Source organism: Ambystoma mexicanum, chromosome 1q (genome assembly GCF_040938575.1).
Source record: "Ambystoma mexicanum isolate Mex_15411 chromosome 1q, UKY_AmexF1_1, whole genome shotgun sequence".
NCBI classification, from domain to species: Eukaryota; Metazoa; Chordata; class Amphibia; order Caudata; family Ambystomatidae; genus Ambystoma; species Ambystoma mexicanum.
The window spans coordinates 1,296,347,963-1,296,372,231 of NC_090922.1; the positions used below are offsets into that span (position 1 = coordinate 1,296,347,963).

Here is a 24,269-nt window from a genome sequence, read left to right on the forward strand (position 1 = left end):
CCTGGTACAAAAAACGGTAAAGCTGATGCCCTTTCTCGGATGGGAGTGGAAGAACACTTGATCAACCCTAAACCTGTACCAATCATTCCCGAACAAAGAATTCTGGGTGTAATCGCCACCGAATCCATAGAGGAAGTTAAGGATAAAGCCAGGCAACTTGTAACTCCAGCAGACATACAGAATTGGCATCTGCAGGGAAAGGACTTTGCAGTAAAGGACAACTTATTGTATTTCCAAGAACGATTATACCTACCCAGCACAGATTTACAGAAAAAAGTAATCTCTTGTTATCACGATTCTTTAATGGAAGGACATCCCGGTATAGCCAAGACCTCAGAAAAGATCAAGCGCTACTTCTGGTGGCCGTCTTGGAAAAAAGATATCAGAGACTTTATAATGTCCTGTGGAGTATGCGCCCAAAACAAGAGTCAAAAGGAAAGACCAGCAGGCCTCTTACGCCCTATTGACATCCCACCTCGCCCTTGGCATACGCTTTCTATGGACTTCATCACCGATCTACCTCCATGCTCCAGATACAATACGATTCTAGTAATCGTGGACTTATTCTCCAAGATGGCGCATTTCATTCCGCTCAAAGGCTTGCCAACAGCAGCAACACTGGCCCGAGAATTTCTCGAAAACATCGTCCGACTGCACGGTTTTCCTTCAGTTCTAATTTCGGATCGAGGTAGTCAATTTATTTCTCATTTTTGGCGAAGTTGCTGTCGGTCGGCTCAAATTGATGTGAGACTATCGACCAGTCACCACCCTCAGACCGACGGACAAACCGAGAGGACCAATCAAACTCTGGAACAGTATTTACGCTGCATGCTGCAACAAACTGAAAAAACTTGGAAAGACATCCTTTGGATAGCCGAATATGCCTACAATAACTCTGTCCATTCGGGAACTGGGAAAACCCCGTTTTTTCTTTTGTACGGCAGTCACCCTCGAACCTCGGAGTTGGATCCCCTCCAAGATCTTGAAACACCAGCAGTAGACTACCTGGATTCTACAATCACCCAAGCCTTTAAGGAAGCTGTTTCTCACCTTCAAAGGGCTAAAGAACAATACAAGAAAGGAGCAGATCAACATCGGAAGGAAGCCCCTCAATATCAAGTAGGGGATCAAGTCTGGTTATCCACCAAATATCTACCTCTAAAAGGGCCACGCACATTCAACCCAAGATACCTTGGTCCCTATTCCATCACTACCATAGTAAACCCAGTAGTGGTCAAGTTGGACTTGCCCCCGCACATGAAGATACATCCGGTCTTCCACGTCTCTCTATTAAAACCCCTGCAACCTCAAACCCGACTAACCAAATCTCCAAAACCTATCCTAGTTGATGGAGAACTCGAGTTTGAAGTCAAAAGCATTCTGGACTCCAAGATCTCCAAATCTAAACTATTCAAACTAATTGACTGGAAAGGCTACGGCCCCCAAGAGAGATCCTGGGAACCTGCTGAATATGTCCACGCTCCTCGCCTAATCAAAAGATTTCACCGAACATTTCCTGACAAGCCAAAACCCCCGGAGAAGCCCGGTTTGGGAGGGGCCTTGAGGGGGGGTACTGTCATGATCTCTGCTTCCAAAAGGTCACGGTTTTCCCAACTCCCTTGGAAGCAGATCCATAACCCAGGTTGCGAGTGCCAACCAGTCCCAATTGGGACCTTTTGGACCCAGTCCTGGTGCCAGTGGCACCAGGCTCATAAATATGCCCAGTCCCAGCGCTGGAAGCGCCGGGCTCATAATGCTTGGGTGGACTTACCTGCAGCAGACCATGCTGCTTGCCTGCCTGCCAGTTGAGTCTCTGATCCTCTTCTGTTTGGAACTACTTTTCCTGTTGGGTGGGGCAGGAGCCACTCCCTAGATTCAGAACACTGGAACTCTTCTGGAAAGCAGGAACTCTTTTCTTAGGCGTGGCTGTGGAAGGAGACACCTAAGCACTACAGGAGGCTATTTAAACCACACCCGATGGATGAATCTTGCTTTGCGTTATTCTGCATCCTCAGCAGCAGAACGCTCATCGTGTCTTCTGCATCTGATCCTGGGCCTAAGGAAAAAGGCTTACCATTCTGAATCCAGTCTTCAGCAACACCTATAAAGACAAGAAAGAACAGGTTAGCATTACGGTCTTCAGTGACAGCTCTTCACTTACCTGGTCCATCGGCTGTCACCAACGCCTCGCGCTGCATTCCGGCATCTGAAAGACAAAGGCCTACCTACTCTTTGTGCGCTCCGGAGGTCTTCACACTGCATTCCGGCATCTGAAAGACAAAAGCTTACCAACTCTTTGCACGCTCCGGAGGCCTTCGGCGCTGCATCCTACATCTGAAAGACAAAACAAGGTGCGTTTAAAGACATTGGGGAACTTTAATACTCACCTGCCATTACTCCTTTCCACATCTAACCCAGTGGGTATTCCGGCACCCTGCAGCCGCCCCGAACTTGTACCTGCAAAATAAAAAGACAGTTAGAGCGCATCGTGAAGCAGGCAACAAGCGCTTACTTACGTGCTTCCAGACGCTTCTATTCATCACACGGGCTCCATCTTGAACTCACTTCAGCCCGCCATCCGCCATCGCCGGAACCCTGCAAAACAAGAGACATCATTACTAAAGACTTTAAAGACATTAGAATTACTCGAAACTTACCGTTCGTGCAGTAAACGACGGACAGCAGTCCTCTGAAGTCAAGAGGCCTGCTCCCCTTATCCAGTGAAGAAACTGGTTACAGCACCCTGCCTCGAGGCAGATGGAGAGCACGGCGTTCACTTACCTAAGACATCTTAACCTTCGAGACAGACATACAGTGCACAGAGGTCCAGCCCAAAGAGCCAGCCGTGTGTTACACATCACCTTTGAAGATACGGTATACGCCCAGTCAAGACCGGCGCCTCTACGGGAATCAGGTGAGCGTTACAGCCCTTTCCATGACAGACAGGGGGAGCTTAGGCCAAAAGCTTATCGATTTGCGTAGAAGGGGCAGCGCCGCCAAGGTGTTATTCTCTTGCATTAATTCGGGCGTGTGCATTATGTTGACTCTGAGATAGCGGAATGTGGTCAATTGCCATTGTACACCTAGTGAAGGTAGGTCTTCGGTGTGTTTGTTTCTGAGGTCTGCCAGTGGGAAGAGGCAAGATTTACATCTGCTGAATCGTATTCCAGAGACTTTGGCAAATTGTCCAGAACCTCTAGCATAGTCGGTACGTTCAGGTGAGGGTTCTTCACATATAGGAGAACATCATCCGCGTATAGGGAGATTATGTGATCTGCCCCGTCCAACCGTATGCCTGCATCGAAGAATTGTTTTCTGAAGTCGATGGCAATAGGTTCCAGTCCAAGTATATAGAGTATGGGGGAAAGTGGACATCCCTGCCTGGTGCCCTTCTGTGTGTCCCACGCCGCAGAAATGAGCCTTCCGGATCTTACTCGCACTTTTGGTTTGGTGTACAGCACTTTGACCCATCTGATAAATTTCTCGCCGAAGCAAAGCCTCAGAGAACCGCTATCAGCCATTCCCAGTAGATGGAATCAAATGCCTTGATAGCGTCTAAGGATAGCAGGGCATAGGAGCCCCCGTCTCGGTCAGCCTGGGACACAACGTGCTGAAGCCTGTGAAGATTGGCAGTGGTGATGCGGCCTGGCACAAAGCCGTTTTGGTCTGTGTGTATTATTTCTCCTATCGACCTGGAGAGCCTTCTGGCTAGGATCATGGTCAATATTTTGACGTCATACTTAAGCATTGCGAGTGGATGATAGGAGTCGCAGTCGTCCACTGATTTGTTGGGTTTAAGCATTGGGACCACCAGTGTTTCTCGCATACTCTCGGGTAGGATCCCCAATTCATATGCCTCTTGGAAGACCTCGTGCAGTAACAGGGTTAGAGTTGGTTCATAGGTCTTGTAAAATGATGAGGGTAGCCCGTCACTGCCTGGGGCTCTGCACGTGGCCAAGGATTTAATTGCTTCAGATATGTCTTCCATGGTGATGTCTGCATCTAGGGCTTCACTGTGTAGGGGTGATATCTTGGGCAGCCCTATCTCCTCTAGTGTGTTTGAGATCTCGTCAGGGGGCACCTGGGCATTGTGTGAGTACAGTTGGGCATAGAATTGTTTGAAGGTGTTATTTATGCTCTGCTGGGTCTGGTGTAGCGCGCTGTCTTCGCTTTTCAGGGCCGTGGTTAGATGCCTGGGGCGTTCTTTTTTTGCATAGCCAGGCTAGAAGTCTGCCGGGCTTGTCTGCCTCAGTGTGCGCTCTATTGGTTCTAGTGGTGTAGTCAAACTTGGCTAGCCTTCCCCAGGCTTCCTTGCATTCAGTTCTGATCTGCTTGAGTGTATCTTCATCCCGCCGGGTGTCCTGAATGTCAGATTCTAGCTTCTCGATTTCTTTTTTGCGTTGTTCTAGGTCAGTCCGTAATTGTCTCCTGATACCTCCAGCCTTTGCTATGACTTCCCCACGTATTACTACTTTCAGGTCGTCCCATATTGTGCTCAGGTGGTCAACACTGCCCATGTTTTCTTCTATGTAGTTCTCTAGGGAGTCTGTGAGGTCATCTCTGAATGCTGGGTATTTTAGAGCTTCCGTAGGCATTCTCCATGTCGGTATTAGGGATCTAGATCCCTTAATGCTCCATTCTACCATTAGAGGTGAGTGGTCGGAAATGGTCCGACCCAGGTATTGTGCCACCTTGATCTGGGGCAGGTGTTCCCTGCCAGTGAAAACATAATCGATCCTGGTGTGGAGGCTATGTGGGGCTAAGTAAAAGGAGTAGCCTCATTCGTTTGGGTATAATTCTCGGCAGACGTCCACTATGTCTAGGTGGTTTAGCATGGTGTTCAGCGCCGTGGTGGGTGCCGGTGGGCCACTGAAGATGGGTGTGGACCTGTCAAGCTCCGGGTTGCTCACGCAGTTGAAATCACCCCCCCACCCGATAAAGAATCTGTTCCTATATTGTGTGACTTTGACGTACATTAGGTTTAGGTGAACTGGTATGTTGTTGTTGGGGACAATACATACTTCAGTTTGTTCGATATGTCCCCATAGAATCACATACCTGCCTTCTGGATCCGACTCGGTCCTGGTTAGTTGGAAGGGGATTTGAGGGCTGATCCATGTGAACACCCCTCTGGCATATTTGGAGTAAGCAGTTCCGAACCCCTGCCCGCCCCAATTGTGTTTGTAGCGTTGCATTAGCTTCCTTTGTAAGGTGGGTTTCCTGTAATAGGGCCAGTCCGATCTTCTTCCTATGTAGCTAGGATTTAATCCTGTTTCTCCGAAGGTAGGTACCCAGCCCTATCACATTTCAGGTTAGAACTTTGATGTGTCTGGCCATAGTGGTTGTGGGGAGAGTTCCAGTGTTCCTTTCATGTTGCCCATCACTCCCTGCGTGATGGTCACAGGGCGTGGGCGCTTCGCCCCTGGGTCGCCTAGTTCCTGATTACCCGTTCTTCGCCCTTGTGTCATCGCTATAGATGCTGCATCATATCCTGTAGACATTTCAAATATTTTAACTTTCATTCTAGTGAATGGATTACCAAAGTTTAACAACTGTGAACTGACCCCAGCAGTTGCATTGAAGGGGCAACACTCAGGGGCTCCCGCATCTCGTGGGCCTTTCCAGGCCGTTTGGTGTGGGTGTAGTCCTGGCAACGGGCCGGCACAAATTCCAGTGGGGTGGGCTGTAGCAGTTCTCATGTGTGGTCACGTGACCTCCCGTCTGTAGTAGCAGAATCTTTTGTTGCGGCGGTGGGCTGTCTTTCGTATTCGGTGTTAACATTTCGAGTCATATATTAGCTTGTTCTGTGGGATCGGTGGTTTGTGTTTAGCCTTTAGGTTCTTGGGGCGCGTTCATCGCCTTCGGCCAGGTTATTGTGCTTTAGCCACATGTTGGCTGCGGCTGGGGTTTCCAAGAAGACCATTTTACCCTTATGGAGCACCTTGAGGCGTGAGGGGTATAGCAACATATATTTAAGATTAAGCTTCCGCAGTCTAGCTTTCACCGGCACAAACGAGTTCCTTGCGCGTTGAACATTGGGGGTATAGTCAGGATATATGGCGATCTTGGAGTCGTTCCGTTTGATCTCGCCTCCTTCTCTTGAGAACTTAAGTATTGCCTCTCTGTCACGAAAGTTGAGGATTTTCGCGATCATTGGGTGTGTGTGCGTTCCCGGTGGGGGCCTCTTCTGTAGAGATCTGTGGGCTCTCTCCACTGAGAATCCCTGGAAGAGTCTGCCGGCTCCGATTTCCTGTAGTATCATGGATTCCATGTATTCAGTCGGGTTAGTTCCTTCCATGTCTTCCGGAATTCCTAGTATGCGAATATTATTGCGGCAGGCCCTACCTTCTGCCTCCTCTGATCTTGCTTCCAGCCTTGCGACCTATTTTTCGAGTTTGTGGACCTTAGTTTTTAGATCTGAAGAGGCCTCTGTGGTGTCCTGTAGGCTCACTTCCACTGTGGTCAATCTTTCGGCGAGATTGCAGGCATCCTGACGCATTAACTGGGGGTGATTCTGTCTGTGTATTGGACTCCTGGGGTGGTTGCTGTTTGGGCCTGGCCGCTGTGAAGGAGTCCATTATTGTCATCGACTTGGATTTGTTTCTTGTGGAGGACATCCCAGTGTGTGTCACTTAGGTCGCTCCTGTAGCTTCTGCTTTGTGTGGTATTGTCGTGTTGCCATGTGAGCCAGGCCGCGGGGCTGGCCTTTTCACCTGCAAGGTGATGAGGTCTTCAAGTTCTTAGTTGGTCGTGGCCTCGAGCGGGTCGGGAGTGGGGCGACGGGGCACTGTTGGCCTGGTGGTCGGTGTCCGGAGACGCAATTAATTTGGGTGGGCGACTTGAGAAGGTAGTGGGGTGCAAATGTCGAGGGCAGCCCCGGCAGACCAAGGATAGTTCTGTTATCGGTGGGCAAAGGCACACCAGCGCGTTGTTGGTAGTTTGGTTATCTTAGGATCAGTGGTTGGGCCGAAGGGGGCCCCAGCAGGTGCGTCCTTGTGTTTAATTCCCCTGGCGTTGGCGGCTGTCGGTGGGAAGTGGCAGAGCCAGCAGGGCCAGGGATGGAACCCAAAGTCGGGTCTATCTGCCCCAATCTGAGAGTTCATGCATGGATTGAGGTTCTTGCAGGGTCTGCGTGCCTTAATGCAAGCTCCGGTTGTGGGAGTTCTTCGGGTGCTGTTGAGTTACTGGGTTCTGCTCTGCCGGTTTGTTGATTGTGGTGCAGCCCTCATGTAATCTGCCTATCGGGGCCTGATTACGCCAGTCAAGCGGCGGGGCCCCGTCTCTTCTTGGGTCTGGGCTGGGCAGTCTGGTAGGTGAAGTGATTTCCCTCAGCACCCCTCTTCTCACTGTTGTTTTGTTGCTGTATCTCTTCTGCATGTACCCTACAGCTGTCTGTGTCCTACGTTGCCGAAGTGCAGCAGGTTACAAGTCTCGTGGTGTCACCCACAGCTCAGCGGGTCTTCAAGGCGGTCAACGCCCCGCCAGTCTGTTGGCACCGCACACGGGCAGTGCAGTGCCACCTTTGCCCCTTGGAGTCCGGATCCGCCCTTGTTCTCACAGGATCTGCTCGCCCGCCCAAGATATTTGGCTCGTTTCCGTGCCCGTGAGGCAGAGCGGTGCCGATTCTCCGGGCCACCTGCGCTCCATTGGGTGACGCGTCGGGTGTTCAGTGGCTGCAGCGCCGACGCCAGATATCACCCCCGCTCCTTGTACTATATCAGGGCACCACCCATCAAGAGGGCCCGGTCCTCCGGACGCTTTTGGGCACAGCCGGGTAGTCCGTCACGCTCAGCTCCTCCCACTCTCTGGGACTGAGTCGCGGCTTAGTCCGCCATCTTTGGGCTGCAGGGCTGATGTTTCTGAAGTGTTTTGCCTCAGAAATGCTACGATTTTCTTCAGGTTCGATCTCAAAAGTGCCAGGGTTGCTTTATGCGTCCGATGATGTGTATGTAGTAGCTATGTTTAACGATAAGCCACACTTTTACATGATCTGCTTCAGGATCACGACGGGAGCTCCGTCCAAAGGCTGCCTCACTCCATCCACGTAGGCCACACCACAATGCATGGATGCTCATGCAGCATTAGAGCTTGTCTTACCGCCTCATTACGAGGTCCGCTCGCGGTTTTACCAGACGTCCTTAGTGGGTCCCGTGAGCGGCGCAGCATGCTAACAACGTGCCTGTCATTAACTGCCCCATTGTTAGCATGCTCCCCATTCCCATTGAGCCCTATGGGGGCTCAAATGGGAATGTACCGGGTCCGGGTTCCCTGAATGGGGAAATACTGGGCCCTCCAATGTCCGAATGGCCCGGTATTTCCCATTCAGGGAACCCGGACCCGAGTTTGGGGGTAGCCATGCCCTTATTAAGGGCATAGCTATCCCCAAACCCGTAATGAGGCCCAATGTCTCAAACTCAGATATGCCCTTTAGCAATTCATAAATGGCTAGGAGCTTGGCCACCTAATAGATGCGCTAAGAGAATGTGTGCCCATCTGTAATTCTATGGATAATCATCCCATAACTTTAAAAGATGTGGGTGTTGGTGTCAGCTTCAGGTGCTTAAGTGTCCCCTAACAAGTGTGTACGGTATAAGAAAATGCTTAAAATAAGCACACGTCAAGTACACCACATCTGAATTAGTAGGCCTTCCCAAAGGAGTGTAAGGGCAGAGCTTGCAGTAACCAATGCACATATTGGTCAACACCCACACAGGTGTAGCCTGTACATTCACTGACATTTTCAAATGCATTTCCTGATCATATCTGCATGAAAAACAAACACCCGAAGTGGGATCTCTATGTTTAAGTGTTTCACAAACTGGTTTGAGTTTGGAAGGGACAGTTGTGGAGCAATTCTTTTTAGGCAAAAGAATGTCAACAAAATGTTAAATATTATACTTAGGATTTCCAAGATGGCCGCCGGCGGTGGAGCTCGCGTCTAGATCGCGCTGCCGCCGGGCCCGAAACAAAAAAAGCACATTAACAGTGCAGTTCCGAGCGGACTCACCGCAGCAGTACTCAAATAACTGGAGACTCGGTAGCGAGCGGAGATTGACCCGGCAACACCCCCCCGAGGAGCCAGCCTGCCGAGAGAATTGACTGCCCCTCCCCTTCCGAGGGAGGCCAGCTCAGCCCTGTAGAGGAGACAGCACAGAGTGCGGCCGGCAGTATCGAGCGCCCGTAGACCCGGGGGGAGATCCGTCCCCTGCCGCCACAGGGGGAAAAGTAAAGCCTCTCCGGCGCGCAGAGGAACATGCGTGCCACCTGGAGGTGCTGCGTTGGAAGCAGAGCGGCAGCGGGAGCACCGGAGCACCGGCACGTGCCGCCCCCCCCCCCCCGAGACAGGCCGGCGGGAAACACCGCTCCGACCGCCAAGCGGGCCTGGGCGGGCCCCCCGCCGGCAACGCAAGCAGGAAGACCGGCAGCAACAAGGCGAGCCGGCCCCGGCGCGTCGGGGGAGATGCACAAGAAGAGGAGGAGGCACCACCCGCTCACCCGCTGACGGGACGCAGCAGACACCAGTTGCGGAAGGCTGTAGAATTCGAGGTGAGCGCGCCTGCTGAAGCTCCCCCCGACCATCTTCCCGGTATTCAGGGCTCGGGACAGGAGGATATAATCAAGTAAGACGCAGGCCCCAGATCAGCAGAGCGTTGCCCCCCCCATCTCCACATAACAATATAAAGGAAATAAGGCAGGGGGGGCCGCGGCTCCACGGGAGTGATCATACGATACCATCATAACCTCGGGTAACCCCTGCAACCAGGGAGGACACAAGAGAGACCATAATACTCATCTCTACACGAAACAGACCCACGCACATTTCAGGGGCATGGTGGCCCCGGCTGCATGAACACAATAAGAAGGAACAATACCGGTTGATACGAGGGGGACCGCATAAGCCGTCCCACCACTACCCCCCCGAGAGGCATCCAGGAACGGCACAAGACCCTCACAAGCAAGAAGGATGTCACGGGCGAAGGGAAAGGGAGCACCTCACAATCCACGCCGCAATCCCACAAACAGGACATGAGTCTGCTCCAAATGTGGTCCTCGGACGCATTAGTGATCCCAAAAGATAGGGCAGGTGAAGAGCCCTCAACGGACTCAAACCCCCCAAACCAGAGCACCCTTCCGCCGTCAATGGACGATATGCGGGCCTGGTTCGCGGAGCTCCAGGACAAGTTCATGTCCACAGTCCAGGACCAATTTGCCACAATGAGGAACGAGATGAAGCAGGCAGTACAAGAGTTGAAATTAGATGTGGCCAAGCTGCAGGAAAGGACAGACACTGTGGAGAGAATCGTACAAAATATAGAAGAGGAAGCGAAACTGAACAGTGAAACACAAGAACACCTGGTTAGACTCACCCATAACCTAGAAATACAGATTTGGAGAACCGTTCCCGCAGATCCAACATCCGCATCAAGTTTGTGCCTGAATCGGTGACGGACAAAGTCCTCAAAAACGCGGTACAAGAGGTATTCAGAGATATAATTGAGGCACAGGAATCAGAGGACATTGGGATAGACAGAATCCCCAGGGTAGGTCCGAAAAGAACTGGCGCCCCAACGGAGAGACCAAGGGACGTGTTAGCGGCACTTACATCCTACCCACAAAAGGAACTGATCCTAAGGAAAGCGAGGCTGCTAGATCACATAAGGATGAACGGAGTGGAAATACAATTGTACCAAGATCTGGCCTCGGTGACACTCTTAAAAAGAAGGGAGATGGCCCCACTGGTGAGGGAATTGGTGAAGAAAGAAATTAGATACAAATGGACATTCCCATTCGGTTTGCTATTTGAGTGGGAGGGCAAGCAGAGAAGAGTGACCACCTGTGAGGAAGGCCTCTATATAATGGACATGCAAATGGAAGAAACGGAGGCGAGAGTTGTTAGGACGAAAGGGGACCCGCACAAAAGGCCAAGAGGATGGGAAGAGGTACGACAAAAGAATAAATCAAATGGATGGGGGAAAGTGGTGAAGCCATCAGGGGACTACTAGAGAGATGTATAAAGGTATGACGGCTCATCCATCTGAGGGAAAGGCCGGAGGAGGAAGAATCAGTAAACCTCAGAACACCATGTAACAGAGGCCCGGGTGGGGACTGGGAGGAACACCGCTGAGGTCGGAGGATGGCGCGGACTTTAGGACTCCTTGCACAGTTAATCCTGAGCTATGAGAGGGCAGAGAGCGATAGGCGTAATGCCCTAGCATCCATAGGGGCCCGGCCACTCCTGGGGATAGAAGTTAACTTTTTTTTCACAGTTGAGGGGGAGTTGGGCAGTTGGGGGGGGGGTGGGAAGGGTAGGGGAAATTCCGGAAGAGGGAAGGGACCACAACAGGTGGGAACGAAGGCTGAAGCAGCAGATTAGACGGGATGGGGAAGCTCAGAATCGATTCACAAAATGTAAGGGGGCTGAACTCGCCGGTGAAAAGGGAAAAAATTGAGGCTCTGGTAAGAAGGGAAAAGGCGGACATTCTGCTCCTCCAGGAGACACATATTAAGGCCCAGGACAAAAAGAAAGTACACCTCAGAGGCTATACGATTTGGGCGCAGGCGAATGCAAGGGAAAAAAGAGCAGGAGTGATGATCGCAGCAAAAGTGGGTCTGGTGGCAAACCTCTTAGATACTCAAGTGGACAGGGAAGGGAGGTTTGCATTCGTCAATATATCAATAGAAGGTCACAGGCCCACCCTAGTGGCAATTTACTCGCCGAACATGGGGCAGGGCGGATTCCTTAGAGACACCCTGGGGAAACTAGAGGAATTTGCAAAGGGCGAAATAATACTGGGAGGAGATATGAACTTGGCCTGGCAACCCAGTCTGGACAGGAGTGCGGGGGGAACACAGGCGCATGGGACCCCATCCAAACAACTTAGACAAAGGATGGAACAGATGCCATTACGGGATGGCTGGAGAGATTTGAAGGGACAAGACAGCGGGTTCACGTACTACTCGCACGTGCATAACACGATGTCGAGGATAGACTATATTTGGGTGTCTGTGGGACTGGTTGGGAGGATCCTGGGTGTCGAAAAGGGATCGATAGCTCTATCAGATCATGCCCCACTATGGCTTGACATACAGACATCCGGAAGGGGGAGAGGCCTCTGGAGATGGAGTCTGCCGTCTGACATTCTAACGGACCAGGTGCTGGTGGAGGAACTAAGGGACAAAATCAAAGAATTCTTTGAGCTAAATGCATCAGGAATGGGAAAGAACGCTCAAGAAGAAATTAACAGAAATACAAGGGGAGCTAACAATCCATCCCACAAGAAGCCTCCAGAAAGCAATGAAACACGTGCAGGGACAATTAGAGATGCTCCGTAACTAAAAAGCAGAGAAATCCCTCCTCTACCTAAAACAACGATACTACATCAGGGCCAATAAGGCGGACAAATACCTAGCGAGACAACTCAGGGAAAAACAGAGAATGATGACGATATTGAACATCAAAGACGCACAAGGGAACCCTCATACAAATACAAGGGATATAGGGGATGCTTTTAAAGCTTTCTATTGCATATATATATTTCTATTGCTTTATTGTATGCAATAGAGCACCCAGATGGAGAGAAACAAGACAGGTTCCTTCAATCCATCCCCATACCGACTATAACAGAAGAGGATAACCAGGCCCTGGAATCTAGGATTACAGAAGAAGAGGTCAGAAGGGCAATAAAGGGCCTTCCAAACTCAAAGGCACCATGCCCGATGGCTTTACGGCCCTGTTCTACAAAAAATATGCAGACACATTAGTTCCGGTCCTGACAAGGACAGTGGAAACGTAACTCCATCCATGAATGAAGCGAAAGTCCTCGTGTTCCACAAAACAGGTAAAGACCCCACTTTCCCCGGCTCATATCACCCGATAGCCCTAATAAATCTGGATGCAAAAATGTATACGAAGGTGCTGGCGGCCAGACTATCACCCCTCCTCCCAACCCTAATAAACACAGATCAATCAGGCTTCATCCCAGGTAGGCAAACACACGACAACCTAAGAAGAGTAACCCATCTGATAGAAAAAATTGGCATTACCCACACACCAGCAATATTACTTTCATTAGACGCCGAAAAGGCATTTGACCGTGTAGAATGGTCCATCCTTTTCAAAACACTGAAGCACATGGGATTCGGGGAACAATTTGTAAACATGGTAAAAGCTAATTACAACTCCCCAGTGGTTAGAATAGCAATAAATGGAGAAGTCACGGATAGGGTGGAGATCTCAAGGGGTACGAAACAGGGATGTCCCCTCTCACCTCTGCTATACGCCATATTTTTGGAGCCCCTTCTAATTAAGATAAGGGATTGGAGGGGGTAAGGGGGATTTAGATGGCTGGCAGGCAACATAAAGTTATAGCATACGCGGATGACATGCTGCTAGCATTGGAAGACCCTGGGAATTCTCTGCCGAGAACCATAGAAACACTCAAAGAATTTGGGGGGATCTCAGGCCAGAAGATCAACAGGAAAAAATCAGAGATCGTGCTCCTTGCTGAAAACAAGGAGTTACTAGAAACAGTGGCGGGCTTGCTAAGTCTAAAAATAGTAGAGGAGGGCATCAAATACCTAGGGGTGATACTCACGCACAGGGTGGACAAGATCTTTAAATGTAATTACACACACCTTCTGGCTAGAGTCAAGAAGGATTTAGAAAAATGGTGCCCGCTTATGATCTCATGGTGGGGAAGAATACAATCAGTAAAAATGAACATACTCCCCAGGGTGCTCTACTATTTCCATGCTCTCCCAGTGTCAGTCCCCGACTCATTCTTCAAAGCTCTCTCCAAAGTCATATCGCAATTTGTGTGGAACAAGAGACCTCCGAGGGTCGCCAGAGCCATTCTCACGGCACCAACAAAGGCTGGCGGAATGTCCATACCCCACTTTAAGAAATACTATCAGGCAGCCCAAATTTGGGTCCTGAAGGAATGGATGGGGGAGGACCAACAGACGACCTGGGTAACACAAGACAGGGCGGTCGCTAGGACCCCCCTGGAGGATTTACTGTGGCAACATAAACAACACAGACACCTGAACATTTGAATAAGCAAGGTCATGAGAACCACCCTGAAGCCTGGGATGACCAAACCAGAAAGGGAATAATGACCACCCCACTGGCCCCCCTCACGCCGATCTGTAGAAACCCACAGTTCCCACCAGGACAGGAACCCGGCGGCTTTGAGAAGTGGGAAGCAGCAGGATGCAGGAAAATTGGTGAAATGATCCAAGACAAAGAAATACGAACTTTTGCAGAATGTAAAAATATGTGGAAGCTAACAGAAGCGGATAGATACAAATATGAGCAGTTAAAACATTAGCTGAGTACACCAGAGGTCTTCCAGGCTGCCACGAGGGACCTCACACCATTTAAGACGTACATTATAACCAACACAGGTGACAAAAAGCTGGTGTCTAGACTATACAACTTCATTAGCACACAAGAAGAAGAAATTAAATGGACCTACATGAGGAGATGGGAAGCCACGCTAGGGGAAGAAATTGCCAGACAGCAATGGGAGGAACTGTGGGCAGGCATCCCAAAACTCACCACGGCCATCCAAACCAGAGAAATGTGGCTGAAAATAATCACTCAATGGCATTATACCCCAGAGAGACTTAAGTCAATGTACCCGGATACTTCGGATCGCTGTTGTAGGGGGTACCCGGTCGTAGGAACCTGGAGGCATATCTGGTGTGATTGTCAGGGAGTGAAGGGCTTCTGGAGAGAAGTGCAAACGGAAATGACTAAAATATTCCCAGAGGCAGGCCAAATGGGGGTGAGGGTGTGGTTGTGCGGATTTAAAGACCCACAGGCCAAGAGACTCCACAAAGCACAATGGAGGCGCTTTATGTGCCTGGTCATCGCGGCATGGGCAACGATAGCTCAAAGCTGGAATAAACGAGACCCACCACTGGTATTCACATGGCTGCAAAAGGTGTGGTCCCAAATGACCATGGAAAAGATCACGAACCATCTCCAGGACCAGAACAACTCCTTCATGAAGGAATGGAGATCAGTGCTGGAATACCTGCACTCAGACTATATGGAACAATGGTGTCCACACAACATCAAAATATCGGACATATACAGCACGTAAAAGTTCCCGAACCGGAAAACCATTGAGGACCCGAACTCTTCCGGGGGGGGAGTGGGGAGGGAAGGGGGTGGAAAGTTGGGGAGAACACTAGTGGTGATGTTTATCTTTGTGTAAAAGCAATAAAAGTATGTTTTAAAAAAAACTTGCCCATTGCCTATGCCGCTCCTGAAGGTAGACAAGTCCCTATTTAGGAATTTAAATGAATGTATCAAATATATTGGAAACACTTTAAAAATAATTGGAGCACAACTACATTTGATATAGTATAGAATATTTTGATGCTTTAGCAGGCATGTCTATTGGTTCTATTAGTACTTGTGTTGAGTATTTCTTGCTTTGTACTTCCCAGATTGGACGGTATCCTGATGAACAAAGAGGAGGACGGCAAGCTTCAAAGACTACCTTCATTTAACAGGACTTTGGTACTTCTCCGCGAAGCCATCAAGTCGAGTAACTCGCATTATCGAGGTATGCAGGGGGGTCATTTAAAGAGTATATCTATACTTCAAATTATCAAGTGGCGATAATTTTAAGGGATGCAGGCAATTCCAGCAGCTTCCTGTCTGTGAGCATATCGAACATGTTGGGGAACATATGCCATGTGCTTCCTTTTTGAAGTGGCACGTGACTTTTGATCTCACTCTCTATAACTGGTGACCATGTAACATCAGATTTGAGTGATTGCCAGTGGTCAAATAACTTAAACATGGTTCAAAACTATGTCAGATTAAATCCCAGTTGTTTGCTGCTTTTGCTAACTCTGTTGGCGTCCCTGGTTGCAAAAATGAAAAGCTTGAGGATTATTGTACACCACCAGCTCTTTTTGAAACAGCAGTTGTCCATGTTAACTACGACTTCTTTTTTCGCATATAAGAATGCTGAGCCACAGGCATATATTCCATATCTCTAAATCCCTAGTAAACCCTAGACTTTGCTTCAATTGATGTTACAATAACTGGATTATGCTAAATGGCATTTCAAGAGAGGATTAGAGTCAAAGGCTACCCTTGTCATTAGCGCCAGGGGAGGTCACCTTTGTGGTAGCAGTCGGGCTATTAATTAAATTAATGCTAGCTAATAGAGCTCACCAAGAACACAGAATATAAATAATGAGGTTTAATTTAACACAACGATAGACACATATTTACACAGATAGGCATGTGCCCTAGGTGGCACGTGGGTTATGCAGAGTAGAAAACATTGTAGTATGCATTTTGTGTGGGTTAGTAGATACAAGAAAAGTGACTGTTACTTCATATATTGCTATATCAAGTAGCAATATGCGAACAATATGGACAATGTTAGCGTATTGCTACTTGATTTAGCAATAATCTTTTCTTGTCAGGCCCCCTTACAAAAAAGAGGGTCTATCCCCAATACCTCTTCTTGGCTAAGACATCTACAGCATTCTGAGCAGTAGTAGCTCATCGGAAAGAACTGTGGAGAACGGCAAAGCCAGAGAAGTACAGATCCTCTTCTTTGCTAAAGATATCTACAATATCTTAAGACGTAATTGTTAATGTGAAACATAACTGGAAGATTATGAATATAGAAAGTACAGTATCTTCTTCATCTCCTAAAGATGACAAAATCAGGGGAAGGGATCCCACCTTGTAGTTAAAAAGCAGGAAGCCATTACCTCTAATAAAGTTGGACACTGAAAAGACCAGGCAAAGGGAAAACATCCCGCCTGGCAAGTATCCATGAAATTTGAAGAAACCCAACAGTCCAGAAGGGGAAGATTATATTTCTGTATTGATCAGAAGACTTTATTATTAGTTTGTTTTTAGTGTTTGGGGCAGAGCTGGGATTTGACACGATGGTGGACATTTATGTTTTCGGACATCCTGGCCGGTACCTTAGACTTTTAGTTGAGGCAGGGAAACCCCTCTTAGTATTAGGGAGAGACAGGTTTCTACACTTTTCTGTTATATTAAAAGTCTATAGCAACCACAATACCATCTTTGTGTCTGTCTGATGCTTCTGCCCCCTTATTTATGGTGTAAGGAGTGGGATCGTGCCTCGTTGATGCAAACAGGGGAACCCACATGAGCAGTACGTTTGATCAAGTAATCTGTACCCCCCAGTTGCTACATCCAGAAGATTGTTGACCAGCGTCATTTTTTCCGCAAATATGTTATTTACCTTAGAGACCAAGACTGATCGACCCCACTTCATTGGGTCAAGACCACAAGGGCAGGGTCGGTTGAAAAGGCAGGAACCCCACAACCATCTAAACCCTAGGATGGGGGTCAGATTCAATCTATTAATTTTCCAGGCCACTTTTCTGATGAGGAAAACAGTAAAAGGGAATATTTATAATCTTTGTCATCCCAGAGAATATTAAGTTCCTGCCAGAGACAAAGTTGTGATCTCCTTAGACCTACAAGTAAACTTCCCCACTAAAGTGGTCATATATATCATGCCTCCTGGGGCATATGACTGAAAGAGACGGAGCACATTACTACCCCTCTTGTCCTATAGAGAGGACATAAAGTTTGCCCTCTTGAACTTCTCATTCAGCCCAGTTAAGATGGAATGGGGCGGGTTGAAGGGGCACTTGATATATGAAAACCTATGGGAGTTTTTGTCCAGCCAGACCCATAGGGAAAAATAGGAAGACAACCCTGAGAATCAAACTAGGGAGAGCAGTACCAAAGAAAGAACTGTCTGTCACTCGAAAGGGAAGACTGAGATGGACTTTAACTTGGACCAAGATCAGTCAAAGGATGTGTCATCAAGGGAAAATACCAGCCGTCCAAGTTCCCTAACATCTTGGGAAAGTTCTGTCCCCTCAGAATAGAAATCAGTGAAATCCTAGAGTTAGAAGCCTCAACATCCTCTGACACTGTTATGGGACTTAGTGGAGATGACAATACCACTCCATATCCCAAAAAGGTTAAAAACCCTGAACCAATGGAAAACGCCTGAACCACTCTCCAGGGCAGTATGATGACACCTTCCACGGAAAGCATTAGCCATCTTACTTTCCCAGTAATGCCATTATTCGTTGGGGAACCCGTGACTAGAGGAGGTACTGAGACAGGAAAGCAAGACCTACCCTCTGTCCAGCCTGCCCACAAAAGCACAGTTTCCCATACTGCAGGAAAAAGATCCAGATTTGTCCTTCTCGGCAGATAGAAAAGAGGTGTTTGAAACCCCTCCTTCTAAGAATGTACCCCAACAACTCTTCCAAATAGTACAGAATGAGAAGGGAGAACATTCTGTCTTATTAACACTCCCTCATAGTTCTCAGGAATTAGAGAACCAACCCGCCCCAGGGATAGGGGACAGTATACCCAAGTTCTCATAGAAGGAGATCTAGATGGTATATCATCCTCTGGACCTTCATCCCCTTCCTGAAACAAGAGGTGTTTCTCTTGAGAGTCGGGTCATACGGCGTGGAAATGCCCCCCGAATAGAATTGATTTCCCCACCATACCTGCATTTAAAGAACACCACCATGATAGAGGAGTTAAAGGATCAAGGGCGGAACCATCTCATGCCAGTATCCTCTATGCCCTGCCCAGTGAGATAACAGCAAGTTGGTAAGAGAACCTGGGGAGATGCCTCTTTAGAGCAAAGAATAATAAGAAAAGAAGAAACCCCAACACTTTTCTGTATGCAGGGAAGAAAACCACCTACAGAATCCCAGTCACTCTTCAATGAAAAAAGATTGTGCCCAACTAGATAGCGGAAGCAGGGGGTGTGCCATAAGATCAGGACTACTTCAGCAAGGGTGGATGAAGAAGAAAGAAAAAGTTGGGTGCATTTATGGTCATGTGATGAGGTATCCCCCATTACCATCCTAGGAAGAGAAAGTTGGGTCACAGCAGTCGTAATTCCCCCTTTGCCAACTGAATTGGTCCTGGGCAGCACAGTTCCACAATTTAATCAGTGGATGACCCAAATCACCCAAATAGGGATAAGAATGAGAATGCCGGAGACTGGTGCTCCAACCCTGACTAAACCATCTTTTGCAGAAGTACCAGAGCCCCTATTATCAGCTTCAAAAGGGGAAGCTATCATCCGAAGGGGAAGGGTATATGACGAATCCCAGGATGTTGTCACTGCTTCCATGGGGGGAACCCCTTCCCATGAGGCCAGGGAGGTGAGACTGCTACCCAGTAGTCCCCTTGGAGGTGGTACTCAGCGGGTGGATCTCATGGGGGGGGGGAAACCTCCTATGGGGACGAGGGACGACTCTTTGAGAGAAACGCAGTGTAGTTCCCCTCAACGCTAACCTCCCTCACCCTGTTATCCTACACAGGACACAATAACCCCACACACTTCCCTGTATGTCTGCAGAATGGACAATGTCACTTCCCTAAGAAACACTGAGACAAGGAAGAACTTTGGGTATTGGGATGACTGTAATACTGAGACGAGGAAGAAGTGCAGAGTAATGTAGAATACTCAACCGAACCAGTACAAACGCACTAGTCAATTTGTGTCAAGAAAATCTGAATGGAACATGAAAAGGAAAGAAGGGCTTTCTAAAGAGAGAGACCCTCCCAGGAGGAAGCGCAAGATTCGAACTCCGCTGGAGGAGCTGCGATACGCAGTGCGCGAAACTTGCCCATCAGCAGAGGCACCCTTAACCAGTTGTGAGACAGGCATGGTATCAAGAGAGACACAGACTCAAATGGTTTGTTTGAAAACCTTTATTTGCTAAGGTTACTGGGTTGGTGTAATGCCTGACAGGCCTTACATCTAAAGGGGTAATTCCCTTAACTGATGTTTCTAATGGCCGGCGTTGTCTAATAGTCCACATAAAAAGTCTGTCTTTGTCTCAAACTATGCTTGCCCTCACTCTGTACAACAATGTGATAGGAAGAATTTTCAAAACCAGAAATATAGTGGTTCAACAAAAAATGGAAACCAAGGTTGTTTTCAGGTGGTCTACTCACCAAGTGCTGTTTTGTCAATGTCACAAAAATGAGTTCAATTAGCAGGGCTGTTCACGAGACCTTCTCCACAGGCCCCCTGTAGTTATTTCAACTACCTTCAGTGTCTTTAAGTTGCTTGAGGTTCCTTTCCCCAAGCTTCAACTTATTCAAAGTTTCAAAAACAGCATGGAATAATTGGGACACAGTTCCTTTTGTAAGCTTCTCGAGGTTCCCTCCCCCACGCTTTAATCCTTTCAACAGTACAACAAAACTAACAAATCTCCAAACTGGTTGGGCCTCTTAGGGTTCCCTTCACCATGCTCAAGTCCCTTTCCAACCTTTAAATACAAAGTGACGGTTTTGGTTGGGACTCTCAGGGATCCCTTCCCTAAAGCTCAGGCCCCTTTCAAACCTTCAAAAGTCATTGTTATCCGGATTCCTTCTTTGACAGGCCTCTTAGGGTACCTTTCCCGAAGCTTTAGGCCTCTTCCAGCTTTCAAACACAAAATATAATAGATCACAGTTCTTTCTTGAATTCATAGGGCACCCTTCCCGAGGTTTGGGACCCTTTAATTCACAACACAAACTATTCTGGTTACAATGTACCTTTTCCTTAGTGAAAATCTTTTCTGCATACAATCCTTTCATATGGTAGAGTCAGAGGCCTTAGAAAAAACACCAGACTCTCTTGACCTGGGCACGACCACTCTGACCCTTTCTGCCCCTCTCTTTGTTTTTATTCTTGCTTTTTGCTCTTCCTGATACCTTTTTGCTTCCCTTCAGATGCTTCCTGCAGCCCTTTTCTTCTTCTTTCCTTTCCATGCACACTTGAACTTTTACTCTTGCTCTTCTTACCATGGAACTGGCGCCTGTCCTTTATTCTCTATGTGCTACCTTGCACCTTCCTCTCTGTTTCCTCTTTGACATGCCCCTTGAACCTTTCTTTGCCTTTTCTCTGGCCCTTCTCTCATTATGGGCAACTTGCCCCCTTGGATTGCCTTTTTCTCGTGCCCCGCTCTTATGGCCACTCGCACCCTTGGGCTTCTTTCCTTTTTCTTTCACTTTCTGCTCTGATCGGAATTTCGCTCGCTTTCGGTTCCAGTCTGCTTTTTAACTTTCCACTTTACATTTGCTCTCAGCTGTGCTTTTAGCCTTTTATACTTTCTGCTTTGCTCTGGCTTTCCGCTGCACTTTGCAGTTTTGTGCTGCTTTCACTGTCATTGCCTTTCTCCTGCTCCGCTCTCACTCAAACACAGTCTCTGAGTTTATCTCACAACAATTCTCTGTCTTCTGGTCTCTCCCACGGCTCTCCTGTAATGTGAGAAAAGCAACAATGTGTCAGGAGTTGTGCAGGCTTTTATAGCCCTCCTTGATCGTTCCATCTATCACAGCACCCTTGTGGGGAGGCATCAGCGTTGGTTAAATGTGAGGCCCTGCCCCTGTCATGGCCGCTGTTCATTCCCGGTGTAATCCGCGTCCCCCATAGTACTGTGGTGTCCCTGTTGTTTCTGCTGCCATGGAGGCATTGTGTGCCAAGCGTCCAAGATGCAGAGGAAATGCGGTAAGGATGTGGCCTCCACATATGTCGTCCATCGGCCTCCATGTTGTTGCACCCAACCTCTTGTGTGGAGGGGGGGGAACCACTGTCTTGCTCCCTGTCGGAGCACTGCACATTTGGCCCGAGTGCAGAGAGACAGGATTGGGAGGACAGATGTACGCACTCATCCTCCGGTCCATCCAGGTCCCATGCTGAGTGGGAAGGGAGGTAGTAGGCACTGGATGCTGTAGCCCCGTCATCGTTCCGGGTGGCTGATTCACCACAGGTAGGTTTCTCTTAGTTGCCCCATGTTCTTTCTATGGGTAATATTTACTGATCTTAGTGGCCTCCTTCTCATCTCAGTATTCGTTGGAAATGGGGAGGGGGGATGAGGTGAGATTGTAAACACCGCCTTGAGGTTAAGGGACATTTTTAAACGGGTAATAGTATTTAGGTTGAGTTCTGAGAATCCTATCAGGGTATTAAGGACATCTCCCGATCTGTTCTTGCCCACAGGAGGAAGTTGTCCCCTTCTTTATGTCTGCTGATGGCTTATGTGGGTGGCTAAGTGTTTTTCCCTATGATTTGGAGAGGATGAATACCTATTGTACTCCTACATCCCGTCCCCTTTCCTCTATACTTGTGGGACATTTCATCCATCTGGACAGGACCGGAGACCTTTTTAAGCATCCAAAAAATAACTTGTTAGTCCTTCTTTTATTTTTATGTGGGGCCTCCATATTGATATTCCTGCTCCGGTTCCACGGTCTTCTTTCTACCGTCTATACCGGAGCATCTGGGGTTCGTGTCCTGATCTTCGTGCGAATGCCGTTTAGCGTGGCAGGATCCCCACTCTCTCTGTCCGGAATGCTTGGGCCCGGAACACCGGTGGGACTCTTGCTTCTACTGCGACTCCCTCTCCGTCCGGGCACTCCAGCATCGACTTGTCAGGTGGGAGGAGGTGTTCCAGCGGATTCCTCCTCCACATTTACAGAAGTTCATTGAAGAAAAACGGAAGAGGCCGGTAGGTTCCTTCCTTTTTAGGGCACCCCAGCCAGGATAATCCTTCCCGAGGTCTTCTGGTTCCGGGAGGAGCCCAAGTGGCTCTGGTATCTGGGTTCTCTCTGAGGTGTCCTGAAAGGGATCTAACCTGGACTCCAGAGTTTCTTCCGAGGTTCCCTGTAAGGCGGCTACCAGTACCGGATCTACATACGAAATTCCCCATCTGGGGGCGAAGGTTAAGCCCAATACTTCTGGGGCTGTTTTCACTGGGGTAGTTCCCGAAGTTTCCAAATCTGGAACTATGTGTACCGATACTCGTCTCGAGGTTTCCATTAAGGTGACTAAACGCACAAGGTTACTCCTGAGGATCCCGGACTTGGGTCTACATCTAAGACCGTCAAGATCTAGGGACATCCTCTGAAGGCTCTGGCTACTGGGGGTGACTATAAGCCTTCCCACACACAAACCTGTGGTTGGACCGATCCTGCTGAGGGGGCAAAGAAGGTGGTTAAACACTCGTAAAGTCTTCAAGTACCGCACCAGACTCTAAGGAGTCACAGAAACACTCTAGATCTGCTAGAACCGGCTCTGCTGAGGGTTCCTGTTATAGGGCTAAAATGGATCATAAGTCCCCTGATACCCCTGTGGTGACAACGACCTCACTCACACCTGTGACGGAGTTCACCCCAGGCAGTAACAAAATCGCAGTCCAACCCCCGCGGTCTGCTGTGGCCGTTTTGACTACCTCTCTCACACCAACGTCCTCAATGGCTGGTTTCAAGGGGCCTGTTTTTGTGGTGGTGCAGCCTTTTCCACGTGATGTGGATAATAAGAATCCGTTCCGCCCTCCGATGGATTGGCATGCTTGTTTTCTGATGCCACACACAGTCTCACTCCCAACTACATCCCTCCCCTGGTTTATGTGGATGCAGTTGGCAAAGGGCCTTCCTGGCAACCATCCTCTTTGCAATCCTGGGGGTATGCCCCTTCTGAGCGGCCTTGACCCACTCCAGTGCCTAGGTCTTCTTCTGAGGATGCTTTTTTTGGCAGGTTTCAACTGCTAATGCACTCTGATCCAAAGAAGGTATATTTTAATGATCTTTTCAAAGAAATGTATCCTAAGCCACATGAACCGCAACCTGCTCTGGTTACTCCTCCGCAGGTCCTGGTAGTGCCACCTCCTCCCCCACTTCCTGTGGGGCAGCTGCCTCCACTGCCTCCTCTGCCTCCATTTTCACCTGTGCTAAAGGCTGCCGTTGCGCAGTTGAGTCTGCCCACGAGGTCTGTGGTGCCACGTGCTGTGGATCAGGATTCTGTTTCCACTGCACTAGATGAAGATAAAGCGGATCAGGATATCGACGCCCCACCCCGCTTTAATAGAGCCTTTCATGACTGGTTGGTGGATATGATGGCACTGCTAGACATTCCAATACCCGAGCCTCCGGCTCCACAAGAAGGTGTACTTTCGGGAGCCTTTACGCTGTCGACACTGGAGCGCACCGGCCTATTCCTTCAAAAGGATGTCCTGGCCGAAGCATGCAAGCTCTGGGAAAAACCTAATTCTGGGCAGCACCTAAACAAGAAAATTGATGCTTGCTACAAGCTACACGCATCTGAAGACATATCCTTGACTGCATGTCCATTCCCCTCATCGACGGTGGTGGTAGTACGCTATGCTCTAGTCTAAGCTGTCCTCTACATCCCTCACTTCAGCGTCTCAGGTCTTTTCCA

At 48.8% G+C, this 24,269-nt stretch overlaps 1 protein-coding gene across 1 annotated transcript in view; it reads left to right on the forward strand.

Annotated features, from left to right (window-relative positions):
• TTC22 (tetratricopeptide repeat domain 22) overlaps positions 1-24,269 on the forward strand; it is a 304,817-nt gene that overhangs the window by 167,713 nt on the left and 112,835 nt on the right. Inside the window, exon 3 of the mRNA XM_069642120.1 lies at positions 15,460-15,578. Coding sequence (XP_069498221.1) covers positions 15,460-15,578 — 119 coding nt within the window. The remainder of the gene's footprint in view (positions 1-15,459; positions 15,579-24,269) is intronic.